General features: G+C 37.3%; 1 protein-coding gene across 5 annotated transcripts in view; it reads left to right on the top strand.

Moving 5' to 3' along the window:
* The window catches only part of arhgap24 (Rho GTPase activating protein 24), a 144,634-nt gene extending 136,689 nt beyond the window's left edge, over positions 1-7,945 (top strand). For all 5 annotated transcript variants that reach the window (XM_056258292.1, XM_056258291.1, XM_056258294.1 and 2 more), the window contains 5 exons: positions 1,319-1,451; positions 3,231-3,304; positions 5,380-5,501; positions 5,591-6,665; positions 7,640-7,945. In XM_056258292.1, the coding sequence (XP_056114267.1) occupies positions 1,319-1,451; positions 3,231-3,304; positions 5,380-5,501; positions 5,591-6,665; positions 7,640-7,883 (1,648 nt within the window). In that variant the 3' untranslated portion in view covers positions 7,884-7,945. The remainder of the gene's footprint in view (positions 1-1,318; positions 1,452-3,230; positions 3,305-5,379; positions 5,502-5,590; positions 6,666-7,639) is intronic.
* The last annotated feature ends 16,294 nt before the right edge of the window (positions 7,946-24,239 follow it).

Here is a 24,239-nt window from a genome sequence, read left to right as displayed (position 1 = left end):
AAACATTCAGATATGCTTTGGATAAGCACATCTGCTAAATGCATACATGGTGACCTGCAACATCTTGCTCTTTTCAAATACCATAGCATTTAAATAATGCCTAAACTGAGTCCTAATTAAATGCATTACGAAAGATTTTAGTTTACTCTGGCTCCAGTGACAAATCAAAGTGAAAAGACGTAGTTGACAGCTCTGGCGCCCATTAGTGTGCCATCTTTTTGCTTTATGCTTGATCAAATTGATTTGCTTTCTCCTCAGATGTCTGCCATTACAATTAAGCAGAACCTAAATCTGGAATATTTATCCACACATTTGCATTCATGAATTAGCAAGACAAAATCTTCCTTTTTAACAACGTCTTTTATGACATTCCCCAAATGACCTATTTTCCATTTAGTATAGATGTTTATCCATTATTAGACTGAAAGTGCAGTATTTTGTCCATTTTAATGGAATGTCTCATCATTACATTACATTAAAATGTAGACTTGGACACTTTCTCTTTCGGGAAGAGCTTTCTCTGTACTTCCATGATACCAAACGCTGCAGATAACACCAGCAGCTGTTTTCCAGTTGATTTACAGTCTGTGATTTTAGCGATGGCTGTCAGAGCTCCACAAAGGAAGAGACACCAGGAAAAGCACTCTGCATATTTAACACCGTTCATATTTAGATCTTGTTGGTGTCTGAAGCAAAGGTGATAATTATAAAGGGTCATTGCTCAGAAAATACATTTGGCGGTTACATTATACATGTGCCGGCTATTCCTGTACAGCCCACCCAGGAAGTGACAATAAATCCAGCATGTTTGGCGTCACCACAAGCCCAGGTCCTCTACATGGCTGATCAGTGACGGGCTAGTACTTGCTTTGATTTAGTACCAGCTTCCTGTTACTTATCATTAGATATACTGGGATACCCACACAGGGATGTCCTCATGGCCCACAATCTCTCTATAGGGTGTATTCACACTTGTAGTTCAGTTCTCTTGGTTCTTTCGGTCCGGACCAAAAAAAGAGAATGATACATTTAGTCCTGGTTCGCGTGGCGTTCACACTGTCATTTTTAACACCAAACCTAAAAATACAAAACAAAACAAGTTCATTTGTAAGCACATTTTCATGGGTCTGGATGAACCACACTATTAGAGCAACTGCACCAAAGTTTATTTTAATCGAAGTGTGAACACACCCTTAAAGTGTCCTACACTGTTTTACATGCTTTATCTCTTCTTTAATGTTTAAAACACTGGATGCTTCTAGCTTTTCATTGGTCACTTTAACATTAATATGTCTACACTTTCCATCTTTCTCTGCAGTAACACAGACGTTCACACCGTGGCATCCTTGTTGAAGCTGTACTTGAGAGAGCTGCCTGAGCCGGTCATCCCGTTCTGTAAATATGAAGAGTTTCTGGCCTGCACCAAACTCCTCAGCAAAGACCAGGATGAAGTGAGTCACCTCATAACACATTTAGTAAAAAAAAAATGAAGGCATGAATGGTTGACCATCACATTGCAAGCCTGCGACTCCGTTGTACTTATTTAGTGGCGGTAACATACCTCAGTACTCAAAAGTGTGATTAATGAGTGTCATTAATGATGCAGGTTTACAGATACTATATATGCTATGCTTTTTTATATTGTTGAAAGAAGTCTCTTGATGACTAAGGTTGCATTTATTTGATCGAAAATAGTGAAAACGGATATTTTGTGAAATATTATTACATTTTTAAATAATTTATGTAATTAATTCCTGTGATGGCAAAGCTGAATTGTCAGCATCATTACTCCAGTCTTCAGTGTCACATGATCCTTCAGAAATCATTCTAATATGCTGATTTGCTGCTCAAGAATTTTTTTTAATTATTATCATGAATAGAGTTGTGCTGCTTAATATTTTTGCGGAAACTGTTTTTCAGGATTCTTAGATGAAGAAAACAAGAACGTTCAAAAGAACATAATTTAGGCCTAAAAATATTGTCACTTTTGATCAGTTTAATGCATCGTTGCTAAATAAAAGATTTAATTTCTTGCAAAAAAAAATCTACTGACAGTTTAACTTGAACTTTCTCAGCAAGTGTACATCAAATTGTTGGAAACATTAAGAATACAATGTGCGTATGCGTTGTGTTATGAATTTAATTTAGCCACATTTTGGACACGTGTTTTTGTTCACATGTATATTTCACTCCTTACTGTTTAAACAGGGATTGTTTAGTTTGTCTTGCTTACTTGTTATACTATTCGATCAACTTAGGTAAATTAAAATGAGGCAAATTAGGCTTAAACTAAGGGAGTTTAGCGCTGATCTTGCAGTTGCTTGTCATTTAGCGTTTTACAACACTTGGTTTAACAGACTGAATAAAAGTGAAGGATGTTATCTTTAATCGTAATGCGTCTACTGTACACTCAAGGTGTTGTTGACCTCTTTGGTGCCATTCTTCTTGCTATTTCTCATTTCTGTTTGAGTTTGGTTCCCACCAGCAGGCTGAGAGAATGGCATATGACTCATCACATTATTCTCCTGCAGTCGTCTTTCATCTTACATACATCCATTCCTTATTTTCGCTGAGCCTGAAGAAGAAAGGGTTCGACCCTGAGGAACGGAAACAGCCTCATTCTGACTTTAAAGTTCAACTTTTACCTTGCGTAAATCACCAGTGGCTCCAGCCAGAGGCTTTTCAGGATAGAATCAAAGTGCACGATGGGGTTTTGCAAGATTGAATTTAATTTACTGGCCCAAGGTTTTGAACGAGATTCGTACCTGTGAGAATCCCTCGAGTACGGTGCACACAAAGAATCGTGGTACGATGTCAAATGAAGCTGAGGGGCTGTACTGGATCCATTTGTTTTTGAGAAATAGCTTTCTCAACAAAGTGCAACAAAGTCATTTTCCTCAGAGAGAGCCTGCGGGGAAAAGACATATCAACCATGATAAAAACAGATCTGGGATGGAGCGCATCATTAAATCTAGACAGTCATCAATTGTTAAACTCATTGACCCATGCCTAGACGGATAGCATAGTTATAACAAAATAAATTGCAATATGAATATTTAAAGTCAATTAGGAAGAGTTTTAAAAGGAATGGGACAGGTTCAAATGTCTTTTTATTGCGTAAGTCTTTAAATGATGTATATTTGTCCTGATCATTTCAAATTGAATTACAGTCGGTTCAAACAAATGCATACATTTCCTTTTTTTATACAATTTTTTTTGTCTTTATACAGGGAATGAAGGAATTAAAAGGGCAAGTAGAAGGTCTACCTCTGGTGAACTACAATCTGCTTAAATACATATGCAAGTAAGTGATTTTGTTTTATTGTATTCCTTTGTGGCTCATCACATTATGCATTAATGTTGTGAATTTTTCAGGTTACATGATTCTGCCGGTTACATTGTTACGCCTACATATGGCAACTCTCTTTATAAGTGAATTATAGAAACATTCACTTAGCAGTAACAGTCTTTGAGTGAGTCAGTGAATGAACTCACTCAACGGCAAAAAATAAAGGAGCAACAGCACTATTGCTTGTTATATATTATATTATATTATTTTAAGGATCCCTTTGACATGCATACAAATATATAGATATATATATATGTTTCTGACCACATATTAAGAATTTGGTCCTTGTTTTAGTAAATCATTGCCACAAATTAAGAATTAATTCCTGCAACTTGTTAATTTGTTCCCTCTTTTTAGTTAATCCTGGGCATTCTGTACAGTACAGTTTTGACTGACCTGAAACAAAGGAACAAATTATTACAGTGTGGCCACGATTTAGTAAAATGAGAGAATGGATTATTAACTTGTGGACACAATGCATATATTTTTTCCACGTCATGTGCTGGGTTCCGTATAAAATATAACCTTTTTTTGTGTGTTTGCCACGATCAAGTTCCATCCAATAAACCAACCAACAAATAAGTAAATATTACTACATGGCTATTTTATATTAAGTTAACCATGTGATAATGGCTATTTTTAAATAGTGTAAATATATATATATATATATACTATATATTAGGGGTGGAACGGTTCATGTATTCGTATCGAACCGAAACGGTACGGGCGTCACGGTTCGGTGCACGAATTTACACGGAGAATACACGGTATAAAAATAAATAAAACTCACGTGCAAATTAATTAATGTAATGCGGAACTACCGTTAGATACACGGGTTCTTTAGGGACACATAATCTGTACCGTCGGCTTAGCTCTGAATGCGCGTTCACTTCAAACGTTGGCTTTATACGCGCGTCCTATTCGCTTTGGACTAGCGTCGAACTAGACGCGAATTTGACGCTCTATTCGCGTTTGGTGTGACCGCATAATGGACAGGCTGCGATGTCAAGATTGCAATGCTGGAGAGTGTGTGTGTGCGAGAGGGAGAGAGAGGCGCGCGGGCGCGATCGAACTGTGTGTGTGTGAGAGAGAGAGAGAGAGAGAGAGAGAGAGAGAGAGAGAGAGAGACATTTTGTTTATACAGATCATTAAACCTGCAAAGTGTTTACTTATATTTGTGTACACTCGCAATAAAACACAACATTGTGCTTTTGTCACACTGTAAACTCTTGTCAAACTGTAACCTACAACTGTCACCCAACCAAAATCACATACACACTGTTTTAAAAGCAAAACATATTTATCCAACTCCATTTCAAAACAGTCTGTCTTTTGGACATTCGTCATATTGCATTGGTTTTCATTTCTTGTCCTCACTTTTCTTGAGCACTAATCTTACACATTCAACATTGATTAAAAAAGAAAATCGAATGTGTTTTTAATGGTAGTATTATTTTATACAGAAATCAATAATTCAGATGAGAATAATGTTACATTGTCAATTAATAATGTTAATTAAAATTAAGGAAAACAAATATACTGATCTGAAATATAGCAAAATAATTTTAAATTAATAGTACAATTACCAAACATATCGCAAGGTCTTTTTGTCTTTTTATTAATTTAATTAATAAACTAATTATATAAAACTATTGTCAGTGCACTACAAATAAACTGGTTCTATGCCTTTATTAATAAAACTTATTTAAAAAATACAATGCCTTCTGCATTTTTGTTTTGCTTTTCCCTCCATTGTACCGAAATCGTACCGAACCGTGATGTCCGAACCGAGGTATGAACCGAACCGTGAGTTCTGTGTACCGTTCCACCCCTACTATATATATATATATGTCATGATATAAAATTCGGGTCATAATGCTCACCACTTCACTTTCAGTTACTCTTACATTTTCATATATTTACATATTTATTTATTTTTATTTATGTCTTTTGTTACACATTCAGATTTGTACATTCAGTTGCAAGAAATCTCAGTTGTAAAGTTAAGACCCTTCTTTCTTTGGATTTAGGTTTTTGGATGAAGTTCAGTCTTACTCGGGTGTGAATAAAATGAGCGTACAAAATCTGGCTACGGTCTTTGGGCCAAATATTCTGAGGCCAAAGGTTGAGGACCCGGTGACTATAATGGAAGGTAGGTCTTTTTGTCCTTATCTCTCACTCCAGACAGCTCTAAATGGTGATTATTTTAGTGTTTGAGCAATCTGTTTGTCATGTGTTCAGGCACAGTACTGGTCCAGCAGTTGATGGCCGTTCTGATCGGCCGGCATGATGTTCTTTTCCCACCCGAAGAGGACCATACTTGCACCCTGGAACTGGTTAATAATAACAACAATGAGACACAGAAACGGCCTACAAATGGTCAGCTACAAAACAAAGAGAACAATAACACCAGTGGGGTGCGACAATGCACCTGGGACGCACCCGATTCACCCACCCGGGCTCCTCTGGACAATGGCTCTCCCCGCTCGGGCAGCCCGCGTAACGGTTTTACCGGACAGCGATTCGAGGTGACCCGCAGCCCGCCACTGGCGGTAAAAAAGAACCCGGCTTTCAGCAAAGGCAGCGGGATTGTCACTAACGGATCGTTCAGCTCGTCGTCATCGTCCTCGTGCGACGCCAATCAGGAAAAGAGTCAGACTCTACCTAATATGGGCACCCTGCATGCCCGTCGGACGGGTGCGATAAAGGGCTCGGGCACTAAAATGGGGGTCCAGAATGGTGTCGTTCGAATGGGCATATCCAGCACTGACGTGACGATCGGGACTCTGAATGGGCGGAATGGACTCTGGGTGCCCAACGGTCACGTTGCAATGCGTGAGGTTAAAAGTCGAGACGCCGAGCACCAGCAGAACCGCCTGTCCACATACGACAACGTCCACATCCATCAGCAGCAGACGACACAGCCCAGTCTGAGCAGCAGCTGTGAGGACAAACAGAGCGTGGATAGCGCCACATGGTCCACCTCGTCTTGCGAGATCTCCCTACCGGAAAACTCGACCTCCTGCCGCTCCTCTACGACCACGTGCCCAGAGCAGGACTTCTTCGGCAACAACTTCGAGGACCCTTTGTTGGACGGGCCAGGACAGGAGGATAACAGACTGGTGGCGGACGAAAAGGAGCAGCGGAGCAGTGTGGGAGGAGGCCGGGGAAGCAGAGGAACCAGCAGCAGCGATAACAGTGAAACGTTTGCCATCACAAATGGACCGACCAACCACAGTGCACTACACAGCCTGGTGGCCAGCCTCAAACAGGAAATGCTCAAGCAGAAGAATGAATACGAAGCCAGGATCAAGAGGTGAGAGCCACGTTTAAAACTAGAGAGCCATGTCATGACTTAAAACTAATGGTACCAGGCTGCTGTTTGCCTTTGTCCTGGTCTTTGGTAGGAGAGTACACAAATAAGAGATGTTTTTCACAGTTTTAATGAAATTGAAAATGTATAGAAAACAAATGAAAATCTGATTTCATTTTCCAACCGGCATGCCTCTCTTTCTTTTGTGGATCAGTGTCAGTGATGAGAGATGCTGCAACAAATCAGTTTCCATCTACTACATTTTTTATGTGAACTATAGAAGAAAACCCCACAAAAATGTGAAAACACCAATAATCACCAAAGAACAAAACACACACACACATATATGCAGTATATGAGATGTCAAATATTTTAAATATTTGCCCTGTTGCTTTTTTTGCATTATCACTACAAATTTCTTTTTTTAAATCCATCCATAATAAAATTATTCTTTTTTAAAGCAATTTAAGGAGGTTTTTGCTTAAAACCAGAAAAAAATACTCTTATTCTATATTATGGAAACAGCAATATATATATACATATATACCGATATATATATATATATAAGTAAAGTCACTTTTCAAATGTATTTTCACACTTGATAAAATAAAGGAAATGTGTATAAACATGTTTTTTTTGTTTGTTATTACAATAACATAATAATAATTTTTATTTTTTATATATATATAAAATAAAATGTATTATTATTTTATTGTAATAACAATTCAGGTGGGTCTTTTGCATAACTTAAGTTCTCTGGGATGTAAATATAACTGATCTGATGTCAAGCCTGATGTGATGCGTCTAGATGCAGCATATTTGCATTTCTGGCAGAGATTAATGTCTAAATTCGTGGTGTTTTTCAACTGTGCTTCATGATAGAATTAACTTTGACCTAAATAATCCTTTGAAGTGTTTTATTAAACTATCACAGTACTAATAGTGTATTCACCCACCCTTTCCCATCTTCTCTGTAGTCTGGAGCATCGCAATGTAGAGTTGGAGACAGTGATGGCGAATCTACATGAAGAGCTGGACCAAGAGAAGAAGAAATACACCATGGTGGAGATCAAGCTGAGGAACGCCGAGCGAGCCAAGGACGATGCAGAAAAGAGAAACGAGATGTTGCAGAAAGAGATGGAGCAGTTCTTCTCCACCTTCGGAGACCTGACCGCAGACCCGCGACGGCCCGACAGAGCCAACACCATCTGGATCCAGTGAGTCTTTTCATGTTGAGGACAGTCTATTATTAACATTACACTGTGTGGGCTGTTCTCAGACAGAACGTGACTAAATCAACCTTCACGGCATCTCCTCAGTCCGTTCGATTCAAAGGTTTCGACGCGGCTGAGCGAAGCCAATTGAGCCAAATTTTCAGAGCTGATTGCGGACCAGTTGTGAGAATGCTGTTGGATTGAATTCACAAAGAAAGATGATGGGATGATGCAGCTTGGCTAAGGTGAAAGATGTCATGATGAAACCTAAAGTGAAAATGAGTGTCAAACAGAAAGAAGTGGATTCTGACTCTTAATAATGACAGAAAACCTTTGCTCTGAAAGCGAACGGTAAGATGAACTCTTGGCTGTTAGCGTTGAATGTGAGAAAACGAATGAATTATGAGAATGAACAATGAGTCTTAGATGACGGGAAACTCCTGAAGGACGACAGAACCAGGAATGTCACTCGTATTTCTTCTTGTGATCCAACCAAACGTGTCCTTGAGCTGTCGTGTATCCTCTTGTGTATATAAAGGCGAAACGGTGTTAACAATTCCACGGTGAAAAAGAAATGTCTGTATAAATGCAAATTAAAGTAATGTTTAATGTACGTACTGATATTTAAACAGAATTCTCAATGTGTTACGTATACATTTTATATCAAGGCTTTTCCTTGCACTTACTGTAAGCATACGAGTTGCTGTTGTTTTCAGTATGGTACGAATATGAGATGTGGCAAACATTTTGAATATCATTCAGTCTTTCCTGTTGCTTTTTTGCATAAATTTACCACTGCAAATAAACATTTTCTTCATCAGTATTAAAAATAATACTTTTTTAAGCATAAATCTAACAATTTAGGGAGGTAAAAAATACAACTTGTGACCAACTGTGCAAAAAAAAATATAAATATATATATATACTTTGAATAATGTCTAAATTGTAAGGGTTTTAATGTATTTTTATTGGGAAAAGACAGAAATACTGATGGAGAACATGCTTTTTTTTTTTGCAGTGCATCTCGATGTGACCAAAACCAAGTAGACAAGGAAACCTGTAAATACTGGTGAAAACAGGGCAAACGCTCAGCCTGTCTTTGTCATTTGTGCCTGTCGCACATCATTTGCTTTCAGCGGTGCTAGACGAGAGGAAGTCTGTTAAAATGAAGACTAAAGACTTGACGATTCAAACCCGATGGGGTTTGTTCATCTCTCGGACCACGTGTCTGTGCGTTCGGGGTCATTTGCCTCGTCACAGCTGTCCATGCTTCTACTGTAGCTTGATGCATTCAGTGAAATGCAATGAAATTAAATTATGTGACCTCATTTAAACTGTCTTTAATTGTCTGGTGTTATTGTGTCAGTCGCTGGGGCCGACCACACATGAAAGCTGTGGGTGGTCTGATGTGTACAACCACAAAATGAACATTATGAATCAATACAGCATACTCCCAAACAAATTATGGACATTGACTATGAAACATCAATATCCCTTATAGTGAAATAATGCAACATAAAACACACAGAATGATGCAGAATGCAACAAAATCATGGGGATATTGACCCGATCTCGTTGTTCTTACGCTGGGTGGGCTTTCATCTTTTTCCCCACTTTACAGTGTAATTGTGAATGTATTTGCTGGTGTTGATGTTCAATTAGGCAGAACATTTCTCAGGACAGTGTTGCAATCTCTCACTTAAAGATGCAAAAATAATTTCTGACGTCATTTATTCAACCCATAGAAATCAGAAGAAGAACGAAAGCGTCAAAAGTGTGTTCCATATGATTATATTACAAGTCATTCTTTTCCAACATTTCTATTTTTTGTTTTCATCTTTTATTTCAGATTCATTTAATTACAAAAATATATATTTGTAATAATTATAGTTAATGGTAACAACATTGGTTTGGAATGACAAGAGGTTGATTAAACAACAATTGTGATTTTTTTGGTGCTCTTATTAAAGGTGCAGTACGTGTAGAATTCAGGAACCCTTGTTATTAGCGACACCTTGTGGCCGTTAAGTGAACTGCAGCAAGAAACTTTTTGCTCGCGCTCGTGCAGACGTGACCAAGGGGGTAATCCATCGACCGGAAGTTGAAGCCGGACGGGTGCCGCCATGTTGTAGCAGAACTTCACTTGCGTTAGCATTTCCATTGACTCCCATTCATTTTTGCGTCACTTTGACAGCGAATAACTTTACATCTGAGGCGTTTAAAGACTCCATTTGTCCATTATTTATTTCTAAAGAAACACGACAATGTATAAAGGGCTCCATTACCTTCTATGTTACACTATGGCCCCGTAGAAACAGATTTAGTAAAAATAGGCTAACGATTGCGTCATAACCACTCGACTCTCTGTCGCGCTGTACAGAAATTACCGTACAGACAGGAGGAGAAGCTCGCAGGCAATCGGGGGGACGTCCCGTCAAGGGAGAAGCCCATAGATAATGAGTCCATAAAAGCAACGGAATTCTTACTCCTGCTCACTCACGCCAAATAACTCTTTGCTCAAGTTCCCCGTCTCTGCAAGATTAACGTTGGCAGTTTTCACGCACAGCTACTAGAAGATTAACGTCTGTCAGACAGGTTGCTCACGTCATCAAGCTTAGTTTGAGTCGGTCTGAGTCTGCGCGTCAGGAACGGAAGTGCTCAAAAATCGCTAAAAGTGGGCTTCAACTGTCTCAACTGAGCTCCAATGAGATCGCTCTGTCCATTTCTTTTACTGTCTATGGACGTGACGTACAAGAGACTGATTGAACGTGTCAAGGCTGTTTCGTTCTTCGCTACAGGCAGGAAATACATTTGCAGCGATATAGTCCTACTTTTTAACGAACATCCAGATGCAGTTCAATGCTACTGTGAGCAGATTTTCTGTCCAATCAGATGCTTTCTAAAATCTAAAGCGTCCCGCCCCAAAATCGGTCATTTTTTCACACACTTACTATTCTTTATATGGTGAACTAGTGCACTATATAGGGAATGGGGAACGATCAGACTATTCAGTAATGCTTTCCATTGGGGCGAATGAAGTCTGGTTTCACGTTAGTGTCACGCGAACCGTCGCAGCGCGCACAAAGTCGATGGTTCCGATACGTTTTCTGGTTTTCCAACCAGAAAACGTATCGGACTCATTTGAATTCTGCACAGAATGCTATATTTTAAAGCGACATGGAGGTGAAACGGTTAGAGATTAGGAGGAAACAGCGGTTTTACCGAGCTCAATGGTCGAGCCGTGATATCCTCCTGAGACCCACAAAAAAAAAGTTTTTTGAATTTAGTTTTTTTCCCATGTCATTACACTGTTTAGAGCACAATAAACAAATGGTAAAAAAACATATATATAAAATATTTTATTCATACGTTATGTTATGTCCTCTGTAGTGGACGCCAGGACTAAGTTGTTTAAAAAATAAAATGACATGAAATTATGTGTACAGGCAAAAACAATGGGATTTTTTTTTCAATCACCAATACATTTTGGGGTTTCAGGATTTTTTCAACCAAAATTTGTATAAAGATTATTCTCAACTATGTTATGAAAGAAATAATGGAATGAATTGATACACCATTTTACTTTTTGCAATATGTGGGTAAAATGGCCATAAGTTAATATTCCCATACACTGTATCTAATTTGCACATTAATGTGTTCTGGGAGCAACATTTAATGAAAGAATAAAGGGTAATAATTGGAGTAATAATTGGCAACATTTTAATAATAATATCTAACATTTCATAGGAATATTGATATATAATTTATTTCCATATTCACTTGTAGTGTCTCCCAGAATGCCTGATAAACATGATTTTAGTCCTGATGTCCTCTACAGTGGACACGTTTGAAATCAATGCCCTGTTCTGTAACAGAAAGTTGTTGTTTTTTTAAACCCCTTAACATTTTCCTGAGATGTTGTTTTATGAAATACAATTTGAAAAGTGGTCCAATTTATATTATAATTACACTATATTATCATATTTCCATAAGAATGCTACATTTGATCACTAAATTAATGTCAGACATTTTTAAAGACCAAGGAGAAGTTGTTTTCATGGTGAAACCTCCAAACATTTGGTATCTCTGAAAAGTCCTGAATGTGCTCTTTACAGGACACCCAGGTTGTGTCATGTGACATGTATGATGTCAAAGAAATTCACTAAAATATAATGTCCACTACAGTGGACAAAAGTCTATTCTTGGGTCCCAGGAGGATATAAACGAAACGCTGTTGGCTATATAAAAAAAGGGGAGGAGCTGTTCGATATTCGAGTTCTTTTTTTTTTTTTTTTTTTTTTTTTTTTTTTTTATTGAAGACATATCAAAACAAACAATAGAAAAACAATACATTTCAAATGCTAGGGGGAGGTACAGATAGTATTATAGGAATACTTTAAAGAGTGTACATGCTTGTAAAATTCTAACAGCTTTTTGTTTCTTTGAGGGCAATATCGACTCAATATAAAGATTCACTTCATTTTTAAATGCAACAAAACATGGCTTTTTCCCTGAAAATTTGCATTTATGAATGTGAAATTTAGCCATCAAAATAAAAAAATTTATAAAATAAGTGCAGGGGTTTTTATCTTTTGAGTTTACAATACCTAGTAGAATATCTTTCCACAGTAATGTAAAATTTTCATCAACATTTCCAACAATGAAATAAAGAACATTTTGCCAAAAAACAGACACATAAGGGCAGTGCCAAAATAAATGAACAGCTGTCTCTGGCTTCTTTTTGCAAAAACTACAACTTTCATCAATATCTTTTTTAAATCTGGATAAGAAGTGTTTAGCAGGGTATATCCTATGAAGGAGTTTAAAAGATACTTCTTTAACCTTGTTTGTTAAGAGAAAGCGATTAGGTAGAAGCCAGACTTTTTTCCAGTCAACATCACTCACAAACTGACTCCAGTACGCAATAACATTTGGTCTTGAAACAACATCTTTCTGGAAAAGGCCTCTTATTGACCTGTTATAATTGTAATGAGAGGAGAAACATATTTTACCTACAAGAGATTGAATTGGTGAGAAGGCTGGAAATTGCTGGTAATCTAGCCTTTTTTGTTGTTTAAATAACATACAAATTTTAGGAGAAATTGCTCCAAAAACAATTGCAAATTCCCTTGGTGGTATAGGAATATTATATTTGAACATGAATTCCTTATAAGTAAAAAGAAGGCCATCTGAATTAAATAATTGGTCTACCAAAACAATATTATTTCGAAACCAATTTTCAAAGAAGATAGTTTTTTGTTTGAAAAGAATGTCCTTATTATTCCAGATAAAGTATTTGTGTGGTGAAAAGTTGTGTTTGTAAATTAAACTCCATGCCAGAAAAGCTTGACGATGAAATGCAGAAAGTTTCACAGGTATTTTGTTAATATCAAAATTGGAAACAAGGAAGAAATTTATGCCACCAAAACTAGATAAAATATGTAGGGGAATAATATTCCAAATAGAGCTTGGATACCTAACAAGTTGTCTAATCCACTTAATTTTGAAAGTATTGTTTAATGTAGCAAAGTTCAGGAAATTGAGACCACCATTTTCATACAAGTTCATTAATACTGATTTTCTTATATAATGAATCCTATTTTTCCAAACAAAACCAAAAAGCATCTTATCAATCTCCCTCAATATTTTATCATCAACCTGAAGAGCCATAGCAGTATAAGTTAACCGGGACAGACCTTCTGCTTTAGAAATCAAAACTCTCCCTCTTAATGACAAGTCTCTTAAAAGCCATTGATTAAACGTCCTCTGAGTTTTTTGGATAACAGGATTAAAGTTTAATGAACTTCTATTCTTTTGATTCTTATTTATTGTAATTCCTAGGTATTTGACTTCTGTTTTTACTGGAATGTTACAATAAGATGCCACTGAACATTCTTTGACCGCCATAAGTTCACATTTCTTTACATTCAGATAAACACCAGAAGCTTTAGAAAACTCTTCTATTATTTTAATTGCAATGGGTATTTGGTCATCGTTTTGGAGAAAGAGGGTGGTGTCATCTGCTAATTGTGTTATAATAATTTCTCTATCAATAATAGTCATACCTTTAATCGTACTGGTTTTAATATGATTAGCAAGAAGTTGACTTATTAACAGAAATAAATAAGGAGAGACAGGGCAACCCTGTCTAATCCCTCTAGACAAATTGAATCTACCAGAAGTGCCACCCAACAATTTAATTGAACTGTTGTTGTTCTTATAAAGGGTTTTAATTGCGCTGGTGAAGAAATTTCCAAAACCAAATTTTCTAAGCGTTTCAAAAATAAACTGATGCTCTACGGAGTCAAACGCCTTACAGAAATCAAGGAAAAGAATGAATCCATTATCTTCATTAAATTCAGGATAATCCAAAATATCTAAAACTAATCTTATGTTGTTTGTGATATGCCTATTCCTCATGAAGCCAGATTGAGTTTCATCGATAATTGAATCTAAAACAACTTTGAGTCTTTTAGCAAATATCAGGGCAAATATTTTATAATCATTGTTCAGTAAACTGATTGGACGCCAATTATCAAGACAGAGTAAATCCTTTTTTGGTTTGGGGATTAAAGTGATTAATCCTTGAGTCAAGGTGGGTGGAAGGCATTGATTATTGATACTTTCAATAAACATCTTGAGCAAAAAAGGGGCCAAATCTTTAATGAATTGCATATAAAATTCAGCGGTCAAACCATCCGTACCTGGCGATTTATTATTTTTCAAGTGATTAATTGCCTTTATCACTTCCTCAACAGAAATAGGCATATCACAAAGTTCATTTTCAATTTTGTCAATAGTTTTCACCTCTATAGAACTCAGAAAGGCATCAGATATCGCTGGAGAATAATTGGATGTATATATTTTCTTAAAGAATCCACAACAGTAATCAGAAATTAGTTTATGGTCCTTTGTTACAACCCCATTCACATTTAATTTACCAATGTTGTTATTAATATGGAGTCTCTCTAAATTAAAGAAGTATTGTGAATTTTGTTCACCTTCTTCGAGCCAACGTCTCCTTGAACGGACAAACGCACCTTCAGCTTTCTTTCTATATAGATCATCTAGTTTGATTAGCAGATTTGATAATTGTAATTTTTCCTCATCCATCAAATCGTCTGGACATTTATTTGCTAGTTTTGTTATTTCAACAACTATGTCGGTTTCTTTGGCTCTTTTATGTTTGGCTATCTGGCTGCCAAATTTCCTTAAATATTTAGTGACTTCAAATTTCAGAAGTTCCCAATTTGAGCAAAATGCATCCTCCTTATTTGCTTTATACCAAAAGCTACTTATCAACCCAGTGATTACTTTTTTAACTTCGTCATATAGTAGCAGAGAATTGTTAAGCTTCCAATATGATCCATTCATAAAACAACTTGTATTAGAGAATTTAATATTAATGCTGATAGCTTTGTGATCTGTGAGCGGAGTAGAAATAATGTCAACTTCTACGTCATCTTTATTAAAACTCTCAGACAATAACCAGAAGTCAATTCTAGATTGACTAGATCCTGATTTATTACTCCATGTAAATGACTTATGTGAAAATTTGGCTCTCCAAATATCTGTAAGGTTGAATTTATCCATGAAGTTTTTAAGATTGTTGTTATTTATGTTAGGTCGACCTGGTGGCCATTTATCCATAGTTCCATTTAGTATAATATTGAAATCCCCTCCAACTAAGAAAATTGCATTTGGATATTTATTTAACCAGCCAATAAATATATTTTCTATGTATTCGAAAAGATTGTTATTTTCCAAAGAGTTATTATACCCATATACATTTCCTAATATAAGTATTTTATCATCATACATAATTACTTGGCAAATAAAATGTCCTGCAGGATCACATTCTGTATGAAGAACATCTCCATTAAATCTATTCTTTAAAGTAATTACTCCCGCGGAGTGTTCAGATCCATGCGCAAACCAAACTGAGTTACCCCATTGAGAAGTCCAAAATTTTGTATCTTCTTTAATAGAGTGAGCTTCTTGTACAAAACAAAAATCCGCCCTAAACTGTTTGGCAAAGAGAAATAGAGCTTTCCTTTTAACTATATTTCTTAACCCCCTAGCATTAAACGAAATAAGTGATAAATGTGACAGATTAGTTAAAGAATAGAGAACTAAAATGTCTGGTCAATCTGGTATAAACGTTAAATCAAAGTGGTATCGAGATCAGCACTCATTGAATAACTGCAGCAATTACGTGTAGGAAAAAAAAAAAAAAAAAAAAAAACTATCAACGTTAGCGGTCTAAGCGTAAATTCTCTCTTATTACTTGTTTAACATTAACATTTTGACAGAACACAAAGAACAGTAGGCCTATATAACATAGGCTGCTGTTAAACCCCTTTTTTTTTTTTTTTAACAACTGTCCATACCTTTCTGAACACAGGTTGTTGCCCTGACGTAATTGTTATATTGTCCAATGGTATCGAAGCTTACAACAGCCTCTTGGCGTTCAGTTCAACAAATGAACTCGCATTTCTGAGAATCTTGAGAAAGAAACCTAGAAAAAATAGCACTGTCTCACCCCGTAATTTCAGTTCCATCAATAAAACCACGTCCTCCGATAAAGTAAGCAGATTTGCCATCATCGCGGGCTTTTTTGATTAGAGGCCACAACTTCTGTCTGCAATCTCTGTCCTCCTTTGTCAGATCTTCCTTAAACTGCATGCCTTGATTCCGGAGAAACTCACTGCTTTTAGCCGCCTTCCATACTGCATCTCTGAATCTCCTGGCAGTGAACCGAATGATTGTCGCACGCGGCCTCGTCTCATTAGCACGTTTGGTTCCCAGCCGGTGAGCAACATCAATAGAATCTGGCAGTTTCGCTGCTTCTTGTGGCAGCACTTCTTGGCACACGCGGATAACCTCCTCTCGCACATTCTCTGTGGTCGTCTCTGGCAGACCGTGGAGCCGCAGGTTCCAGCGCCTACCATACCGTTCCAAATCCGTCACCCGACTCATACATACCCTGGATGCTTGCTCGTCCCTGTCCATTCGTTTCTCCATGTAAAGCATTTTGCTTTTTAGCTCTTTTATTTCTGCACAGGCGTTTCGAACCATCGTTTCCAGGGCATCACTTCGTGAATTGATAAGATTAGAGAGCGTTGTTACAATCTCGTCGGCATTAGATGCACTACCAGTGTGAACTTTGACAATTGTTGGTTTTTTTGCAAGTGGAGGTTTGCTTGGAGTTACAGGGTATGGCGGAAATTCTTCATCTTCTTCCAGGTGCGCGTCTTCAATCATACTGGTTTCGTAGTCATGGCCATGTTTAGCCGATACACGTGAATCAGGCTTTCCGGAGTCACTGGCCCTTTTTTGTGCAGATTTAGGCATGTTTACGGTCAAAGATATCATAGATTGGTACAGAATATCTTACGATCTAAAGCATATATGAATTCTGCTGACAGCTACGTTAACTACTTTTCCTACTAAAATTTAGGTACCGAGAGCTCGAAACTTTTGACTGATCACGCCGCCATCTTGCCGGAACCTCGATATTCGAGTTCAGTGTAAATAGCTTGTTTTCATATGACGTCACGCCACTGCGTTGCCATGGCGCGAAATGCAAATGGAGGGCAGGAAGTGATTTGCTGTATTTAGAAAGCACTATAACAAACTCAAAATGCCTATGTTTTGCGTCGTTTATGGTTACTTAAATCGATCAAACCACGAGGAGTTTTTATCGTGTACCAAAAGTTGTTGTTCATAAGGGGGGAAATGCAAGAAATTGACCGAAAAACTCCGGGAAAACGGCTTGCAAACCTACGTCTGCGGTCGGGAGGAACCGAATGGGAAAATGCCCGTGTGTGCCGTGATCACTTCGTCAAAGGTGAGTTTATACAACTTAAGTGGCTATGTTTGTGTAACGTGTAAGTTAACGTGTAACGTTTACGAACTTTGTAAAGTCAAAGTATGTCTGTAAGACGAGGTAGTTGCTGATATCTACCGCCTCGATGGCTGGAAATCTTTCAATTCAGTTGAAAATCGCTCCTCTTAATAACGTAAGGATCACGTCCAACATGTTTGATTTTTTGTTTATATCTTTCTCTTGTAAAATAGTGTGAAAAGTAGTACAGTACGGACTTTCCTCCATCTCGTCCATTGCGCTCTTCACTCCCTGCCCTCCATCTGAATTTCGCGCGTCATCATAATCACGTGACTGAAACCCAGCTATTACGTCAACACATTGAATAATGATGCGCGTTTCAAGGCACTTCAGTGGGCCTTTAACTAATCCTTTAACTTTGCTATACAGACCTGTAACGCTGCCCCGGTGCACTCTGGGGATTACCATCCTTGTCATTTTTCCCCAGTAAGGGTCCACTTGAATTTAAAGATCCCATAATGTATTTCACCCTGAACCTATTAGAAGACACACCAGGTGGCCTGCGGTCTCCATCCTCACAACAGCAGCACATAGAGGGAGTCTGGCTCACACACTCAGCACCTTTCTTCACTGCATAATAGGCTTATAGCAGCCGGACAAAGTAAACGCAGCCTGCAAATTCCATTCGGAGCTACAGATGACAGAGAGGAGAGGCATCCAGGAATATTTTCACGCCAAGCTTGATCTGAAGAATACGAACCTCTGGAAGCTGGAGAGAAGCACAGATAATTGAGTGCTTCTCATGCAGGGATCGGCCTTTGTTGGCGAGTCAGGTTTTGTTCCATTTTATAGAACTAAACCAAATGAGATGGAAGTCCACTGTAGGTAACAGAGCTATTGAGATGATAAATATGCTCCAGTCAAGTGTGTGTGTGTGTGTGTGTGTGTGTGTGTGTGATCCTGGTATTCCTATACGTTATGTGGACCAGATGTCCCCACAAGTATAATACTAAAGTTTGACCTTGTGGGAACATTTGTTGGTCCCCAGGAGGAAACAAGCTTATAAATCAGACAGAATTATTATACTTTTTGATAATCTAAAATAGCAGAAAGTTTTAAGTGATAGGAAAGTTTAGGGGTAGAGGACAGAATGTTTGTACAGTATAAAACTATTACGTCTATGGAATGTCCTTGATTATACATAATTGTTTTGAAAAATCATGTTAAAATATGAGTATCAAATATGATGGATCTGTCATGATTCTGCCCTCGTGTCCCTGATTTTCTCTAGTCTTGAGGCAGGATCATGACAGAATCATGTTTTGTGTGCAAGCACATGGTCTTGTGTTTTGGCCATGTGCTTGTGATGTCTCGTTATGTAACTCCGCCCCCTTATTACCCTCGTCTTGTCATAATTGTCTAGTCAGTTTCACCTGTCTTTGTCATTAGTGTTCCCCTATTTCATCCCCTTGTGTTTGCTGTCCTGTGCCGGTTCATTGTGTCACACTTTGTGAGAGTCTACCTGTGAGTACCTTGTCTTTGAAGAACGTCTTGATCTTGTATTTGCTGTTTAATAGTCTAGTGTTTGTCAAGTGTTATCTAGTTTAGTTATCCCTCGTTTGTATTGCCTCTGTTTTGCCCCATCGTGGGCTTTATTTTCCCCTGTTTTTCTGTTATAATAAACGTTGTGTAATTGTCTACCGTCTGCGCTTGGGTTCTTCTGCTATCATCATAACAGGATCAGGCTTTTGATGCACGTTTATTTGTTCATCTCTCAATCATTGGTGTATTGCATTGCATTAAATATATTTCTAAAACATTATTGGGAGATATAGAATGACAACTGATATTTATATGCCTTTTATGTAAGTAGTCTCCTATACTGGTATTAGTCTCCTATACTGGTATTAAGATCTTATTGATTCATATTACAATAATCAGAATGTCATCTTTTTGGCTAATTAAAGTGCTCAGTTTGGGCCTCTGAATGAAATTTTCTCCTTTGAGCTCCATATTCACTATATATGAGCTATGATGTATCAAATATGATACTCAACAAAAAACACATGCAAGCCTTTTTTTTCATCTTGTGTCTAAATAATTGTATGTAAATTCTCATGTCAGGCTTTACAGGGTTAAATTGTCTTAAAAAAAAACAAATGCTGCGAGTTTTTCCTCACAATGAATTTCACTTTTCATTTTTGCAGTCAATTTTAAATCATCTGGGTGTCAAGGTGATTTATAGCCAGGATGTAGATATAGTCAGTTCAACTGAAGTTCAAGCACACTTATTTTATCATTCAAAACATTAAATCATTTTTTGAAATGTTTAGCTTGAAACGGTCCAAACTGAGTTCCCACACTTTTTGTACAAAGAATTTCCATGGCCTTTCCAGTCATTTGAATACCGAACAAAAAAATACATATATCAGTAATGAATCATTCAGAGTGATTTTTGAACCAGTTATAGAGTCATTGAGAACAATTTGCTCATGAATTAGACATCACTATACATTAAGTTTAACTCTACATGTCTATCTGAAGAAATATTTTAGAGCTCGTGGTTAAAAAACTGAGAACTCTCATTTTCAAAAGAAGAACTCCAGGAGTTTCATTCCTGGAAAACAAATTAAAACACTCTGATAACACTTTTTTCTCATTACAGTCATCATGGTTAGGTGTGGGTCACACTCTTTTTTTACAACCCAACTTTGATTTCCTCATCATTTCAACCTCTCTAACTAATTTCAAGGTACTGCTTTGAAAACGTCTCTGATATTTCCAGCTTTTCCATGACTACAGGAACCCTATATGGAAACCTGAGCTTGTGCCATGGTACAAACTCCCTGGTTGGCTCATAGACGGTCTGAGAAGAAACATATGCATTGGTAAGGTATTAAAATAAGCAGATATGGTGACGCCTCTGTGTTGAAGAACTCATTTATATTCAGGAGTCCTAAATTGAGGACTCTTCAAGCCCAGCTTTGAGAAGGACCGAAAGCACAGATCTCAAAAATGACCCTAATAGAAAGACAGCTCTTCTTCAAAATCTGCTGGATTCTGTGAAAATGGTAAAAAGAGAAAAAAAAAACGAAAGAACAAAAAAGATGAGAGAAGCCTCTCTCTCTTTGCTTTGAATTGAAAAACCAAACCTTGCTTTATTCCTCACTCTTTTAAAACCCCACATTCTGAACACACACACTCTCTCTCTCAATAATCCCACTCATTCCTTAGTGATTCTCAGTGATGTCTGATTCTTGAATGAATCGTTCATTTGAGCAGGTCCTCAGGAAGTAACCGGTCGAGCAGGTGCGGGGACAAATCAGGTCCTCCCTCGAAATCGTGTCTCCATTGCGATCCCATTACTTTTAATAGGTATACTCTCTTTACTCTCTTTTTAATAGGCACTCTCCTGATTACAATTCCTACAAAATCATGTTATGATAATGCTGTTTGAACTACGTTCTAATGACTAAATGTCTGTTTTAGCTTATGTACTGTACTAGCATAGCAATTAGCAATTAGCCTGATAGCATACACGTATTTGCACTCATGTATACCCACAATCATCTTTAATGTAATTACGTGTTAAATTATGTGTTATATCATGTCCAAATATTTCAGTTATAAAAAGATTGTAATGATGTTCAGTTATTCACTTAATAGGCTATTAATAATTAGCAGAAGGTCATGTTGTGTTGATATGCTCTATCTAATAATAATTTAGACAGCACCTTGCTGTTAATGCAGTTATTATGCAAGCAGTGTTTATGACCTCATATTATTTGATCAACTACATAGAATATTCATACTTTTTAAATATCCCTTTTCTCACCACAGGAAGATTTAAAATGAACTGATGTCACAAAGGAAATTAAAAACTAAAAAACAACCCATATAAATAGACAGTCGCCATGTCTATGCCAGCTTAAAAGGCATGCGAATTCAAGAACAGATGACAATTCATTTCAAGGTCAAAGGAGTTTATTTTCAGTCACATACAGATATTTATATTACATACACAGTACCTTTAAAATGTCGGGTGGTAACAGCAATTCATAGTGCTGTTTAAATCTTTAAGTTTTATTTTTATTTTTTTGCCCCCCAAACCATCTCATTTTTTCTTGCATTTGAATAATTTGATTTGATCAACAGCCTGGAGCAGGTGGTGTGAAAATGGCGTTAGATGTCGAAAAGAACCACAGCCTCCATCTTAATCTCTCAACAGAAGGGCTCACTGACAGCACAGAAAGAGATAGACGGAGAGAGAAAGAGGCTTAAAAATACCATCCGAGTCCAAATGAAACCATAAAGACTTGATTGAGTTGAACATCACCATGAGACTCGTAACATTACTCGTATTAATACACAGTGTGAATTCATGTAAAACAATCCATTGTTCATCCACACTTAAAGAGTTTTGTTACTGCACTAACTGTGATGTCTGACATTGAATAAACTTAGAAAGACAAAAAAGGAAAGAAAAAACAAACAAGCAGGGAGGAAGAGAAACAAAAGGAAGAAGGAAAAAAGGGAAAACAAAATGAAGATAGAAAAAGAAAGGAATGACTGACAGAAAGGAAGAAAGAAAATAAATGGAGAAACAAGAAAAAAGGCAAAGAAACGAATGTAAACAGAAAGTAATGATGAAAGGAAACAAAAAGGAAGGAAGGAAGGAAGGAAAACAAATGAAGAGACAAAAGAGGGAGCAACGAAGGAAACAAAAAGTAAGATAAAAAAAAGATGGAGCAAAGAAGGAAGGAAACAGAAAGAGAAACAGGAAGAATGGAAAGAAAATAATGCATAAAGAAAGGAAAGGAAGAAAAAGAATACGGGAAGGAAGGTAAATAGGAAGAAAGGAAGGCTAAAATGAAGACAAAAAAGCAAAGAAAGCAAGGATGGAATTGAAAGGTAACAAAAAAGCAACGAGGAAGGAAAAAAGGAAAATGGTTGCGAAAAAAGGAAGTGAGGGAAGTAAACAATAAGGAACTAAGGAAGGAAGGAGGGAAAAAAGGAAAGGATGGAAGCGAAATGAAGACAATAAAGCAAAGCAAGCAAGAATGGAAAGGAAAGATAACAGAGGGAAAGTAAACGAAGAAAAGAAAATTAAGGAAAAAATGATGGAAGGAGGGAACTGGGAAAGAGGAAAGAAGAAAAGAAAAAGGGAGGAATAAAAGATAAGAGAACCGAAAGAAAGTGAAAGAGGTCAATGGTAATGGTCAGTATTGCTCTGAGTGTTTCCTTTGATTGCAGTGACACAGATTCATCAACGGTACATTGTTGTGCAGATTGTTTCGATGGAAGCATGTAATTCATACGAAAATATTACATTAAATATACCTTCATTTCAAACATAACATGACAGATGTGTTATCTGAGAGCTGCTGAACGGTTTCATCTAGTGACATGCATTAATTATGATGAACATTCAAGACTGGATAATGAACAGGGTTGTTGTTTTTTAACAGATTCAAACAAAACCAGGGAATATTTTACAATTCTGTTAAGGCCACCATCTCGACCAATCGGTTTGAGTTTAAATGATGACATCATAATAGCACATCGTTAAGTTACATCATTTCCGATCTTTCGCTCCCTGCTCACACACTGTTACGAGACAAAGTCACACTCTACAATACAGCACGTACAGCACACCTGCCACGTTCTTTCAGCTTCAACACTCAATACTTTACCCACAATGCAACAGTAGTGGCTTCCCAAGTATCACCGCTCTCACAGGCGTATAATGGTTTCAGAAGCAGCATCATATCATTCTGAAAAGTACACACATTCAATGTTGACGCCTACTTTGATCAGAAGCCATTCTGAGACATCAATCCTAATGTTTTTTTTTGTTTCAAGCACCACGGGAGAAACACACACTCCTGGCCCGACATTACACTCATTTCAACCTCTTACATGAGGAAGCCTTACAGTTTGAGTTCATATTTAAAGTTAACGTTTTGAGCTTAATAATTCATAACAACTGGTTTAAGTTGAGTTTCAAAATGGACGACTGAGACGATGGAGTCAAAAAGGAACCCTGTGAGTGACCCGACAGACACGAGGGCCTTTAGTCGAAAAATAACCTGTGTAAAATGCAAGATGCCACACAACATTGCTATCCATCTATTCCTAAATGAAATGCAATCAACAAATTGGACACGCAACGGTTTACAATTAGTATTGAATTCTAACAGTTGAAATACAAAAGCTACTATATGGACGTGTCCACCCTGTTGTAAAATCATCAGCAGCCGTATTGAAATATTTTGCAGAGACCGGAGACCTCCCAGAACCCTCTCTGTCCTCTAGAGATGATATGTATTAGGCCTACTTTGTACCGTATAAGGTGGTGACGTGAGAATTTTTATGTTGATTATTATGCTGGAAATGTCTGATTAGGTCGGGAAACTTCTGATAATGTCCAGGCAAATTAAATGGGAATTTAAATGGCTTTCAATATCAAAATTCGGAGGTTTTATGTTTGAACAGGATTTCATATTCAGCTCTGAA

This window comes from Rhinichthys klamathensis, unplaced genomic scaffold (genome assembly GCF_029890125.1).
Source record: "Rhinichthys klamathensis goyatoka isolate OS25496 unplaced genomic scaffold, OSU_Roscu_1.1 h1tg000150l_1, whole genome shotgun sequence".
Classification (NCBI taxonomy): Eukaryota; Metazoa; Chordata; class Actinopteri; order Cypriniformes; family Leuciscidae; genus Rhinichthys; species Rhinichthys klamathensis.
This window is presented reverse-complemented; position numbering and strand designations above follow the sequence as displayed.